The 14,138-nt window shown below is 37.0% G+C and overlaps 1 protein-coding gene across 2 annotated transcripts in view; it reads left to right on the top strand.

The window, feature by feature from the left end:
• Positions 1–14,138, top strand: part of Rad21 (RAD21 cohesin complex component) — a 31,611-nt gene that overhangs the window by 7,714 nt on the left and 9,759 nt on the right. The window contains exons 2-8 of one of the 2 annotated variants that reach the window (XM_008837961.2): positions 586–760; positions 7,154–7,283; positions 9,427–9,526; positions 11,098–11,204; positions 11,848–12,054; positions 12,491–12,616; positions 13,033–13,155. In XM_008837961.2, coding sequence (XP_008836183.1) covers positions 617–760; positions 7,154–7,283; positions 9,427–9,526; positions 11,098–11,204; positions 11,848–12,054; positions 12,491–12,616; positions 13,033–13,155 — 937 coding nt within the window. In that variant the 5' untranslated portion in view covers positions 586–616. Of the gene's footprint in view, positions 1–585; positions 761–7,153; positions 7,284–9,426; positions 9,527–11,097; positions 11,205–11,847; positions 12,055–12,490; positions 12,617–13,032; positions 13,156–14,138 lie in introns of those variants that run through there. The other variant, XM_017799354.1, reaches the window with a different exon arrangement.

Genomic DNA, 14,138 nt, shown 5'->3' with positions numbered 1-14,138 from the left:
AATGGTATGATTATAAGACTGAGTGGAAAAAACTTATTACATATAATGTTTCACTTATAAAATGGGACCAACTGACTTCAGTTTTGCCTGGGTGGATCTTGAGATACTCAGTATCATGATTGTTACAAAGTAGCAATTATCTTAAAAGAATTTGCTGAGAATTTCAGTTTTTAATGAGATTCTAAAAATGGACATTTCTACATTGATACTATGTCTGAGTACCTTTCTTAGACTTTTTAATTATTTTCTTTGCTTTTGTGGTGCTGGGGGGGCTCCAACTGAAGCCTTTGAGTATGTATGTTAGACTTGGGTTAGAAATAGTTTTTCTGTGACATTGTTTACAATAGCAAGGTCTAAAAGAATTTGACTCTTGTCCCTCTTCCCTTTTGCTCTTAATATTTAGGGATTTTTTTTTATTGTCCTCAAAATTAAAACAGTAGTGTATTTTGTAAAAATGTATAGTGTACTGTGTTTTTTTATATTCCCATGTTAAAAGCAAGAAACTAATATTTTCACATTTCTTACATATCTTGATAAATATTTCAATTTTCATATGGCACCTAATACTAACTTTTCTCCCCTCAGGTCTCTTCCTGTTTCATAGCAAACCAGAAAAATGTTCTACGCACATTTCGTCCTCAGTAAAAGAGGGCCTCTGGCCAAAATTTGGCTAGCGGCCCATTGGGATAAGAAACTAACCAAAGCCCATGTGTTTGAGTGTAATTTGGAGAGCAGTGTGGAAAGCATCATCTCACCAAAGGTATGTTTGATGTTGGTGGTTTTGTCTTTGTTTATTGACATATTACATAGAATTTATAAAACAATTATCTCCGACTAGGAGACAAGGAAAACCCATAGATTCTCCAGTTTCCATTTATTATTTTAATCTCGATCATCATTTGACATGGTCAGAGCTCAGTGTTATCTTTTCATTAAAATTCAGTGGCAAATAAGCATGGGGTAGACATTACCCAAATATTTTGCACTCAACCTTCTAGATATTCCTATACTTAAAGTGTATGTGTTCATGATTTAGGAGTTAATAACACATTCAGAATAAGGGACTCTTCATGGACGCTTTCTACCCTATCCACCGTACTCAGTGCTGTCCATACCACCTACTTCACCTCACACCCACAATGCTCTGCTGTTTCTTAAGAATGCCAGTCTCTTCTTACGGCAATACTTTTGTGCTTACTATCCCCTCTCAATTTTTCCTCCCTAATTTATTCTGTGCCTTCGTCTAAGATGAAAGCATCATGAATATACTTAGCTCATCTGCCTATGGACACCGTTGTTGACATTCTGAAAGTTTCTAGAGCAGTGGCTCCATTTCTATTTTACAAACCACATAACTTAAATTAAAACAAAATTTTTCTTTTCAAGTACAATTACCGTCTACTATTATAATTCACATTTTATTGAAGGACAGATATGTTGACATTATCAGTGTACCAAGGCTGGGTATGGTGGAACACCTTTAATTACTACATAAAGTCCTGTCCTGTATTTTATTTTTACATACATGTACCCAGAGTACATGAACTGGCAGTCCTGTAGCAAAAACTTCTACATTATAGCTGTATGGACTGGCCTTGAGAAATACTCTTTAGAATAGCTAACTTGGACCATGTTGGCATTGATGTCAAAAAGAGTAGCTCTTTGTTGTTGGAAGAATGGGAGAATGTCGGGCATGATGCTGGAGATGCAGCAGAGACCTGTTCTTAACAGCTGTGCGGAAATGTATGCTTTTAGGTGGGAAGCTTGAAAATGTCTTTGTATGTGGAGGTTTGCCTGGTTTTAGGTAGATTGTGAAACTTACTAGTGTTGAAGACATTTGTCATGTTCTAAAACAGTACTAATACGAAGTTTTGAAAACTTGGCAAATGAGGAAAATGAATGGCCAATATTTTGCTATGCTTTCTAGAATTTTGAAGGTGTGTGTGTTATACACATAATTTGTTTTATTATGTACATAAAAAGGTTATATTCTTTTGCAATTGACTGCATTCAGGAATGGCTCTTAAAACTCATTTAATTGTTATACCTCAGCAGAGTCTTATCTGTAGAATGTAGATACAAAATTTGAAACAGACCTTGTCTGAAGTAAAATAATTTAAGTAGTCCTAAAATCACTATAGGATTTCATATCTTGAATTACAAGCCCGTAAGTCATTGTTTGGATTGAACATGATTTGCTTAAGCCGCCTCTATTTGAATAGTTTACATTATTTCTAACTTTTTCAAGTCTAATTCCTCTGGTCCCATGGATTGCAATTATTTAAAAATGACTGCAGAATGATGCAGTGGAGGAAAGGGTAGTCTTTTCAGAACAAGGAGGTGACTTGATTTCAAGCCTGAAATCCATGTTAAAGCAGGACTCAATGGCCGATGTCTATAACTGGGAGACGGGTTAGAGGGGTGGAAACAGGATCATCTTTCCCCTTATCCCCCACTCCAAATGTTGCAGGCCAGCAACTCTGGAGTACCGTATACTGGTACAGGGATAAGAACTGCTTCAAAATCAAGGTAGAGGGCCAGCAAGATAGCGCAACAGGTTAATAATAAAAGCAAGGTAGAAGGCAAATTCTGACACCTGAGATTGTCTTCTGACCTCCACGCACTACAGCATATGCTGCAGAGACAAACAAGTAACACATTATACACACATACATACATAAAAACACTTTTCTTAAAAAACAGGCTTTTCAATAAAGAGTACTTGAAGAAATGGAACTGCATGTAAGAAAATTAATTTGCAAACAGACCTTATTCCAAAAAAGAACAGATCAGCTCATAGAGTAATAGCCCTGAATGTAAACTACAAAGTCATAAAATTCCTAGAGGATAGCAGAAAAATCTATTAATAGTTGATCTTGAGTTCGAAAATCCCTCTTGAGATACAGCACCAAAGGCATAACCCATCAAAGAATTTATAAGTGGGGCTGGAGAGATGGCTCAGCAGCTAAGAGCACTGACTGCTCTGTTCCCAGCGCCCATGTGGCAGCTAAAAACAACTGTCCGAAACTCCAGTTCCAGGACATCGAACACTTTTCTGGTCTCCATGGGCACCGCATACACATGGTACACCTACATACATCTAGGCAAAATGCTCATATATGTAAAATAAAATATATATCTTTTTAATTTTTAAAAGAATTTATAATGTAATATTTCAATAAAATTAAGTTTTCTGGGGTCAGAGAATATAATTTCAGTAGCAGAACATGTATTAAGCACTAAGAAAAAACTTTGTGAAAGACACTATCAAGAGAATGAGAAGACACTGTAAAGTAGTCCAGGACGTCTCTGTGGAAAAACGTGTCTGTTAGAGGAATGTTATTGAGACTAAACAGAAAATGCCTAAAGCTCGGGGGGGGGGGGGGCTTTAAATTGGGCCCAAACTATTTACCAGACAGTTCATCAAAGAAAATATATGAGAGGGAAATAAATATATTTAGCGGTGTTTGCACATCATGTGATCAAAGAAATTCAAATTAAAATAACCAGATGCCATCAGCTATTTATTAGAATGACCAAAATCCAAAACACTGAATATGCGAAGTGGTGATGAGGATGTAGAGCACTCATGCTTTGTCACTGGGAGTGTGAAATTGATCAGCCACTTTGAAAGATGTTCAGTATTTTCTTGGGTGTGTAGGTATATTCTTTGTATACAACCCAGCAGTCTTATTCCTTGGTATATGTACTCAGAAGTTGAGAACTTAGGTCTGTTTAAAAACCTGTAAATAGGTGTTTATAGCAGCTTCACTCAGAGTGTCAAAGTAGATGTTATCAATGGGCAAATGAATAAAACTAGTATATAAAACAATCTTAAGTCTAACATGGTTGCACATGCCTGTAATCCTAACACTTGGGAGGCAGAAGCAGGCAGATCAGTATGAGTTTGAGGATACCATGGTCTATGTAGCAAGTTCCAGGCCAGCCAGTTGCACATAGTCAGACCCTTTCTCAAAAAGAAAAGAAAGAAAAAGAAAAAAAACTTAAATGACTTAATAAGTAAAACAAGCTAACCTGAAAAGGCTTCGTGCTGTATGATTCTGACTATAGGATAATCTTGAAAGGCAAAACTATGAAGATAGTGAAAGAAACAAAAGATTAGGGCGACCACAGAATTCTCTTTAGAGCAGTAAGGCTATTCTCCTTAGACTGTAATGGTGTAATGATGAGTGTGTGTCACTATACATCTGTCTAAAATTACAGAAAGTACAGAACCAAGAATGAGCTTTGGGTAATAATATGCTGATGTATAATTTTTCAGTTACAGATGTGCCAGTTTGTTGGGGATGTTGATAGATAGGCTGCTTGGGAGCACATGGGAATTTCTGTACCTTCTACTCACTTAAGTTTTGAACCTAAAGCTGCCCTAAAAATTGTTTTACAAAACATTGATAGGTACAGAGTTCTGAACAGTTTTTCTTAAATGCAATCTTGTAGCACTATAATACAGTGCATATAAGAATAGATCTACATATAAAAATAATGAATGTGTGCATGACTTAGAAGGTACGTGCACACAAAGTCTAGCCTGAATAATGACATTAAAGATTACAGGTTTTTAGTTTACTTTTTTAATGTAGCCATTTAGTAAATATTTCTTAAATCTCTGTTCACAATCTTTTTTTTAATGTTTTATTTATTATTTTTATTTTATGTGTATGAGTGTATTGCCTGAATGTATGTGAGTGTACCCATGTCGTGCAATGCCACAGAGGTCAGAAGAGGGCTTCGGATTCCCTTGGAATTGGAGTCATAGCCACCATGTGGGTGCTGGGAATCGAACCCAGTCCCTCTGCAAGAGCAGTCAGTGCTCTAAAGCACTGAGCCATCTCTCCAGCCCCTCTGTTCACATTCTTAATTCTTCCTTAAGATTGATGCTTAGGAATATAGTTGATGGGCTAAGTGATAATATTGCTTATGTTTCTGATAGAAATGAACAGTTTGCTACAGGTGAGATTGTACCAGTTGTATATCTGGTCAAATTGTATAAGGACATGGTACTTTTCTTCTTACAGATGGGCTTTTTCAGAAAACTAGAAACTTGAGAAATTGTGCTCTTTTCTTGAAATTAAAATATATGGCTAATCTTTAACATCCATAAGCAAATATTGAGAGTACTTTGGCTTTAAAGGATGTTCTTGGTTTTTTTGTATGTGCTTCTAATTTGTACACTACAAAAAGTAAGAGGCAGTCTAATAGATTAGAGTATGTGTGACAGCCACAAGACAGCTCAGCAGTACTGTGAAGGATAGCGATACATGTGGGAGAGAGCCAGCTGCTCACTTAAAAAATGTTTAGACCATTTCTGCACAGCTACTTACTTGATCTTTATTGTAAATGTGATGTGAAGATATTTTCACAGTCAATTAACCTGAACATTTCTGTTTGCTTTGATGTGCGCTTCTTGTGAAGAAATGATTTAGTTGTTGAGGATGTGTCAGGCCTGTGGCTCCATCATAACTGTGACTCTATGTGGTCTCTGTTCTCCCCCACTCTTCCATTAGAAGAGCCACCAGCTAGATACCCTTTGCAAACCTTTCCTTGAACATATAGCCTGTGGTTTTTATATTTACATTATCATATTTACCGTCTTTTTCTTGAACACACACTACTTCCTCATTTTACCACTCCAAATCACAGTAGTCCAGGAATAAAACCTTTTGTGCAAACACTACATTTTGGAAGTTGCTAATTCTAGACAAGATAGTAAGCTGCCTTTTTCTCTCCCTTTCTTAGGTGACTGTGCAGTCTATAATTTTAAACTCCATAAGAGCTCATATGAATAGATTTTTTTTTCCATTAGTTTAGAACAGTATCTTTTTCTTCTATGTGTATGAATGTTTTGCCTGCATGTATGTAAATGCACCTGTGCGTGCAATGCCTACAGAAGCCAGAAGAGGGCATCAGATGCCCTGAAATTAAAGTTAGAGATGGTTGTTAGCCACCATGTGGGTGTTGGGAATTGAATCTGGTTCCCTTGCAAGAGGAGTCATTGCTGCTAACTGCTGAGCCATCTTTCCAGCCCCAAGAACAGTATCTTAATTGGAAATTGTGTTCTACATTTGATGACAGACTTGTTATAATTTGAGATACCTAAAAGTTTACAGCAACAGACATTTTGTAGTTTGTGCTTTAAATCACATAAAATGGCCATAAATGTAGAGCATAGGATTCCTAAATAGGGTCCTAGAAAAATGCAGCATACATATGTAACTTAAAGATACACTTTAAGTAACATAATGTACATAATTTAATTTTAAGCATATATTTTAGCAGTTTTGTTACTTTAGATCTTGATAAGCTCGAGTTTATGAAATTATTTGTTAAAGGAAGATATGTGGGAAAGTCTAAACTCGTATTTTCTTTTAGTAATTTTTTTTCTTGTAGCCAGAAGAATTTTGATCCTTATTAGTATGTCGTCTAGTCTATTAATAGAGAAAAATGAGCAGTAACTTAAACAATAAGGGAAAGTGTTATTTGAAGAGAGGTTTGAGAACAGACCTAGAATTTGTTCGGCAGCTTTAAGACATCCCAAAGCTTTGTAGCTCATTGACTCCTGGCCTGTTGCTCATACTACCATGGTTGTACAGTGATGCGAGCAGCTCCAAGCCCTGGTCGTACAAAGCAAGAAAGGTGTGGAGGAAGACAGGCATTCTCGTATTTTGAAAAATCTTTCTCAGAAATTTTCTGGCAAACTTCACCTTTGTTTCTCAGTTGACTAAAGTGTGCTAGCATGCCCAGTCCATAGCAAGTTTTAACAGAGAAGAATGAGATAATCATCCTTTAAGGCCAGGAATATTTCCTTCTGAAATGAAGTCAGAATTCACAGTCTCCTTTCTGTGCTAATGTCAAAATCCATGGGATGATTTGATTCCTGCTTTGTAACTACTTTACATCTAAGTTTTAATTCGAGAATTACTACTGTTAGTTTATTTTGGGGGAGTGCTCTGGGATTAATCCATCAAGACAATAAGAAGATGTAAATGTTTATTAACTAAATCATAAAGGGTTTTAGAAAAAATGAAAATGCCCAGGATATGAAAAATAGCACAGGATACAAGTCTTGATGTGTACCTGCCTCTAAAGTTAAAATTCATGACACACTAGCTTAATACTAATGTTTTATTCTAAGGTGAAAATGGCACTGCGAACATCAGGACATCTCTTACTGGGAGTCGTTCGAATCTATCACAGAAAAGCCAAATACCTTCTTGCAGACTGTAATGAAGCATTCATTAAGATAAAGATGGCCTTTCGACCAGGTATTGTTGCCTTCTTCTTTTTTAACCTGTGGAGTTTCCTGGGCCTTTTGTAGAGAACATTGGATGAGCACATTTTTGTTTTCGTTGCAGTATAAGGAATCTTTCAAAGGAAACTCATTCCCATCTCTTTCTATCTGTGGAGTGATGTTTTTAACCTTATTTTCAGCTACTTAAAACTGAGTCCTTGGGGATTGACATGCTGAAAACTAATGTGATGAATTTTTAAAGGTGGCTTTAAAGATCGGTCTTTTTGAGACAGGGTCTCCCTGTAGCCCCAGCTGGCCTGGAACTCACTATATAGACCAGACTGGCCTGGAACTCACAGAGATCTGCCTGCCTCTGTCTCCTGAGTGCTCGGATTAAAGGTGTGCATCACCACACCCAGCTCCAAAGGTGACTTCTAAAATCAAATTGACTTATCTTCTGAGACTTTAATGTTCTTTGTAATTTTTTATTACTTTTCTTTTGGATAATGTTTGGTTCTACAATTAGATTCTACCAACCAAACTTAAATACATAATAACTGGAGTATACCTCTGAATTCACATATTCTGTAGTTTTTTTTTTAACATTGATGAAATGTTAATTCTATTTTAAATGATCCAAATATGAGCTAGGAAAATAGCTGAGTTGGTAATGTGATTATGAGCAAACATGAGGACCTGAGTTCAGTCCCCAGCACCCACAGAAAAAGCTGGGCATGGTAGCACCTGTCTATATCTCTATACTTCAGAGGCAGAGATAGGAGGATCCCTGGGTCCCCCTGACTAGCCAGCTATGCTGGATAGCTTTAGTATCAACTTGACACACATGGGTAGAGGGAGCCTCAATTGGGGAATTTCCTCTATTGGACTGGCTTGTGACCATGTCTGTGGGGCATTTTCTTGATTGTTGAGTGATGTGGGAGAGCCCAGCCCACCTTGGGTAGTGCCACCCCTGGGCAGGTGGGCCTGTGTTGCATAAGAAAGCAAGCTAAGCAGGGCCCAGGGGAGTAAGTCAATAAGCAGCGTTCCTTCATGGCCTGTGCTCCAGCTCCTGCCTCCAGGTTCTTGCCCTGAGTTCCTACCTTGGGCTCCCTGGTGAACTGTGACCTGGGAGATGTAAGCTGAATAAACCCTTTCCTCCCCAAGATGGTGTTGGTCAGAGTGTTTTGTTACAGCAGTGGAGAGACAAACTAAGACACCAGCCTAGCAGAATCTGTGAGCTCCAGGTTCTGTCAGAAACCCTGCCTCAATAATAATAATAACTGAATATGTAAAAGGGGTGCTTTGTACAGTAGATTATATTGATGTTATTCTGATACATCTATTCATTTGAATACATGACAGTAAACCCATAATATTTAATTTTTATTTTATCTTAAAAAGTGTTTATTGTAGATAGCATGCACGCTATATGCTTTTTTTCCTTCCATCTTTTTATTTATATATATACATATGTGTGTGTGTGTGTGTGACACAAGTATATGTGTTATAAAAGCATAGCTAAAATTGTGTCTCCTTCCTAAAATAACCAACTCCTAGGTTGGGAAGATAGCCTAGTTGGTAATGTGCTTGCTGTGAATTCAATTCCTAGCGCCCAAGAGGCCCATTTATCTCCCTACTAGCAACAACATAAAGAACAAGGGCTTAGTGGCGTCTATAATTCCAGTTCTAGGGAAGAAAAACTGGAAGATCCCTGAGACTTTCTGGGCAGCCAGTCTAGCCTAATTGGCGAGCTCCAAATTCAGTGGAAGACTGCCTTAGGAAAAGTAGAGCACAATAGAAGGGTCACTTGATGTTGACCCCTGGCCTCCACACCTAACATGCAAGGACACACACATAGACACAAATGTGAACATTTATTGGATTCCTTTGCACCCATTCCTATTGCCCATTGTAAATTTCATGCTAATTAGAAAGCTAGTGGTATTTGTTGATGTGTCCTTTTGAAGACTAGCTTAGTGCATAGTCAGTGCTTTTGACTTTCTTTGTAGGGCAAGTAGTATGACTTATGACACTGGTAGTAGAAAAAGAAGTTCTTGTCCTTCATGATGCTTTATGCGTGTTATCAACTTTTCTAGAACACAATCTCAGGAAACCTCGCTTCTCACTTTTCTGTGGCTCATGTAGCTAAGCCTTCAAGGTTGACATTTGTTTTCCAGGTGTCGTTGACCTACCTGAGGAAAATCGGGAAGCAGCCTATAATGCCATCACTTTACCTGAAGAATTTCATGATTTTGATCAGCCACTGCCAGACTTAGAGTATGTCTGTCCCTGTGGGTTTCCCCCTCTTGCTCTCTTCCCTCTTTGCTTCTCCTCATCTTCTAAATTGTTAGCTTGAGGTCTACAAAAAGCATAGTACTGGGATTCCAAATGTATTCTTTTCCATAGAATGTTTTGACACTGAGTTACTGTCCACCTGAAACACCTGTGCTTTCGTTTAGGATACTGTGTTAATATGAGATGCATAACCTAGAAAACATTTCTTCTGTAAGAAAATCATGTGGATAACAACTTTTAACAGTTAGGATTTGAGAATTCTGATACACTTAGAGCAAAGTTTACATATCCTGAGGAATTGTCTAGGTGTGTTCTTTACACAATGATATTGGTAAACTTGGAATTACTGCTTCAAGATAATTTTTTCAGAAATGTATATTAAAGACACCTAGTGGTTATCTTCTTAACCAAGCTGTACTGAGAGTTGCAAGTTTTAAAAATAAATAGCTATGGTGCCTGTTCCTGTGAAGAGTAAAAAAGTATCATTGTTAAAAATACACAAGGGAAAGTTATATGGAGGTGACCATTATGGCAGAGTACTGATTGACATTTCACCCTACCTACCAGTCCTTAACATCTGGCTGTCCTAACACAATGGGGGATGTGACTGCCACCTGCCAAACAATTGAGTAGCACAGTTGACAGCCAACCCTGAGCACCAAAGCCCACATTTACTTCACAACACGTTGTCTTTTTGAAATTACCAATTACTCCTCATTAAATTACTTTGCCTAGTTTCATATTGTGTTAATTCACATTGGGCACTGTCTGGCAGTTTTGATACCCACCCTACCTCCCATATTATGAACCTCATATCATCTGTAATACTGACTTATATCTTTTGAACATATCTGTAGTAGTATACTTTAGAAATACCAAAAATTGATTTCCTTAACATACATGGTCAGCACTTAAGCATCCCCAATTAGCCCATAGTTGTTTTTTCTTGGGTTTTATTTATCTTTCTATATTTTTTCTTTTTGGTTACAAGCTAAATTAAGTCTACATACTGCATTTGGTTGATACATCCAATAAATATCATCTTGGGATTCTAATACTCCTGCATTCTCTCCCTTCTTTTTTCCTTTTTCTTTACCATTTACTAGTTTTTTGTTTATGTTCTGCATTTGGCCAATAGTATTCCTCATTGGTGGTTAACATTATGTACATTTAACTTAATACTTTCAAATTATATGATAGACAGTTATGATTTGCTAGTAGATAACTTAAGTCTCAGAAAAGCTAAGGAACTCTAAAAGTTCATATAGAGCTTATAAGTTTCAGGGCCCTGGTACTTAAACCTAGCACATAGTTTCTAATTTTTTTGCTTCTACAATATATGCCATATTGCCTTAAGTAGTGGTTTTAATATGTTCTTTTGCTTGCTGGTTGTTCATGGCTCTAATTTTTAAATATAAATTAATTTTCAAATCGTATTTAGATTTTTAGGTTTATTGGCTATGGTATTACATGTAAAGGAACTTGGGATACTTTTTCCCCTTATAAATTGTAGTGAGACTTGAAACTGAAATGTGTTCAAACTTCTTTTAAAGTGACATCGATGTAGCCCAGCAGTTCAGCCTGAACCAGAGCAGAGTGGAAGAGATTACTATGAGGGAAGAAGTTGGAAACATCAGTATCCTACAAGAGAATGATTTTGGTAAAAGAGAAACAAATTGTTAGCCATTAGTTATTATATGATTATGCTGTTAAATTGCTGGCAAATTAAAGAGTACTAGGCTTAAGATTACCTTCATGTTGACAAAAACTTAAATTTTTATCATAAAAATTGCCAATTTGCCTTGTCAGCATGTCATGCATCCTTTCCTTAATGTATCAGACTTAAGATTTCATTTGTTGCTATTTGTGTTCCTCATGCACAATGATAAAACCTATATTTTTATTTGTGTGAAGATTGCCCATGCTGTAATAATGCTCACTTTTGAACCGTTTTGGAACAAATAGTTGCATTTTTGTAATCATCATTCAAAACTTCAGTGGTCGAAATTGGTAATAAGTCACGATCTCTTATGGATAATAGCACATTATAACAAAGTTGAAGTCTGAGAATGTCAGTGTGACCTTATGCATATAAAATACTTAGGATGACCTAAATCAGGATTTATGCCTGATTTTGTTAGTTATTCCCCAGTTGTACAAAGTTTAAACGACGTCTTTTAATACTTGAATATAAGTAATACTGCAGTAAGCAGATCTAACATTGTTATTGTAATAAATGATCAGCCTTTCTAACATTAGCATTTCTGACTTGTCTCAGCTAATGACTTATAAAATGTGTTTAGGTGACTTCGGAATGGATGACCGTGAAATAATGAGAGAAGGCAGTGCTTTTGAGGATGATGACATGTTAGTTAGCACCAGTGCTTCTAACCTCCTCTTAGAGCCTGAACAGAGTACCAGCAATCTGAATGAAAAGATTAACCACTTAGAATATGAAGACCAGTACAAGGATGATAATTTTGGAGAAGGAAATGATGGTGGGATATTAGGTAGGTTGTTAAGATTTCTTTATTCAGTTATCCATGCTGTTTTGAAACAATCAGTAGTTCTGAGTCCTAAGCAACTGTCTAGGTGCAACTGTGTGAATTACTCAGTTGGCTCAGTAAAAGTTTCTGGAAAACTAGCCTAAAAATGTTTAACTTGGTGTAGATCTTGTCAGTTTTAAAGCTGACTAGTTAATTAAGCTGCTGTATTTGTATTTAGTATCTATTAAGTAAATGTATTTTTAAATAAAGATAGGAACTAGAAATATAAGTGATGAACAGAAATTTTCTAAGACACTGTATTATGCTTTTATAAACTACCTTGAGAGAAACAAATTGAACACGTTTAAATTTAATCTACTCTGGCATAATTTTATTTTCCCTGGGTTTGTTATTGTGCTTTTAGTGTTCCTTTTTCAAATTTTTATATTTCCTATTTCAGATGACAAACTCATAAGTAATAATGATGGTGGTATCTTTGACGATCCCCCTGCTTTGTCCGAGGCAGGCGTCATGTTGCCAGAGCAGCCTGCACATGATGATATGGATGAAGATGATAACGTGTCAAGTAAGCACTTTATATTCAGGGGTATGAGGGTGATTGTGTGGCACCCAGAAAGACACATCACAAAACAGACTATTAAAAAAGTTGTGCCTTTTGGGCTGGAGAGCTGGCTCAGCCATTAAAGGCTCAGGCTCACAACCATAAAAGACAAAAAAGTTCTGCCTTTTAATAAGCTGTGAAAGTCCTTGATCGGCGTGCTTGGGATTGATTGCCTGTCCTCTTTCTCTTAGTGTGTCTTTACCTTTTACCCTTGCCCATTTTTGTGCATTTGAGTTGAACTGTGGACTACCTGGCAAATAGTAGACTGTTTCCTTAGTACTTGTGGGGTTTCTCTACACTTTCTAAGAGGGATGTCGTTTTCTGTTGGTAGGATATACGTGATATACCCAAGCCTATCATGACCAAGTTTGTTTTTACAGTGGGTGGGCCTGATAGTCCTGACTCAGTGGATCCTGTTGAACCAATGCCAACAATGACTGATCAGACAACACTTGTCCCAAATGAGGAAGAAGCTTTTGCTTTGGAACCCATTGATATAACTGGTAAGCAAGTCTTTAGATTTCAGTGTGTGTGGAGCATGAGAGTCCTGGTTTTTTTTCCATTGATCTACTGATGTTAAAGATAAATAACCTGCTTTGTGCACTCATCACTCATAGTCCTTATTCTGTCATAATTTGAATGTCTGGTAGAGGAGCTCTACAATAAGCTGCAAGGTGTCAAATTATAAGACAGGTTGTCTGTGAAACATTGTGTTACACTGTACAACGAGGTGGGGGTATGTAAACTACTAAAATACTGAAAACGTCACATACACTAAAATCAGTAATCTTGGGTCAGCAAGATGGTTCAATGGGTAAAGGCACTTGCCACCAATCCTGAAAACCTGAGTTTGTTCAATCCCCAGGACCCACACAGTGAAAGGAGATGTGCTCAGACCTTCACATGCAGCACACAAGCATACACACAATAAAAATAAATAAATAAATAAGATGTAATAAAATACCTTTTTTAAGAAAAATCAGGAATCTTTTTTTAGTCTTGTAGCGAAATATACTGTTTAATTAGATAATGGTTTCTGAGTAAAAGAAAAATTGAAAGATATAGAAGACAGCTTTTAATTTTAGGAAGAATGAGATAACTGGATTTCCTACAGAAAAGAATCACCAAAAATTAACTTGATTTCTGGTCAGAGAATACTTATGAACCTGATTTTATTTGAATATACATACATAGACTTCCCTCGTGGAACTTAAAGACTAACTGGGGAAGCATGCCTTGTTGATGCTAATAATATATTGCAGAACACTGTAGAATGGATAAAGTTCTCTGTAATATTTTAAATGAGACTGTGTGGGTCACTATAAAAGAACATGATGTGAGCTGGGCATGGTGGCACGTGCCTTTAATCCTGGCACTGGGGAGACAGAGGCACGCAGGTCTCTGAGTTCAAGGCCACCCTGGTCTACATAGTGAGTTCTAAGCCACCTGGAGCTACAGAGAAACGCTGTCTCAAAAAAGCCAAAAA

Source organism: Nannospalax galili, unplaced genomic scaffold (genome assembly GCF_000622305.1).
Source record: "Nannospalax galili isolate Female #2095 unplaced genomic scaffold, S.galili_v1.0 scaffold17, whole genome shotgun sequence".
Taxonomy (NCBI): Eukaryota; Metazoa; Chordata; class Mammalia; order Rodentia; family Spalacidae; genus Nannospalax; species Nannospalax galili.
The sequence above is the reverse complement of the archived record's forward strand: the minus strand, read 5'-3'. Positions and strand labels throughout refer to the sequence as shown.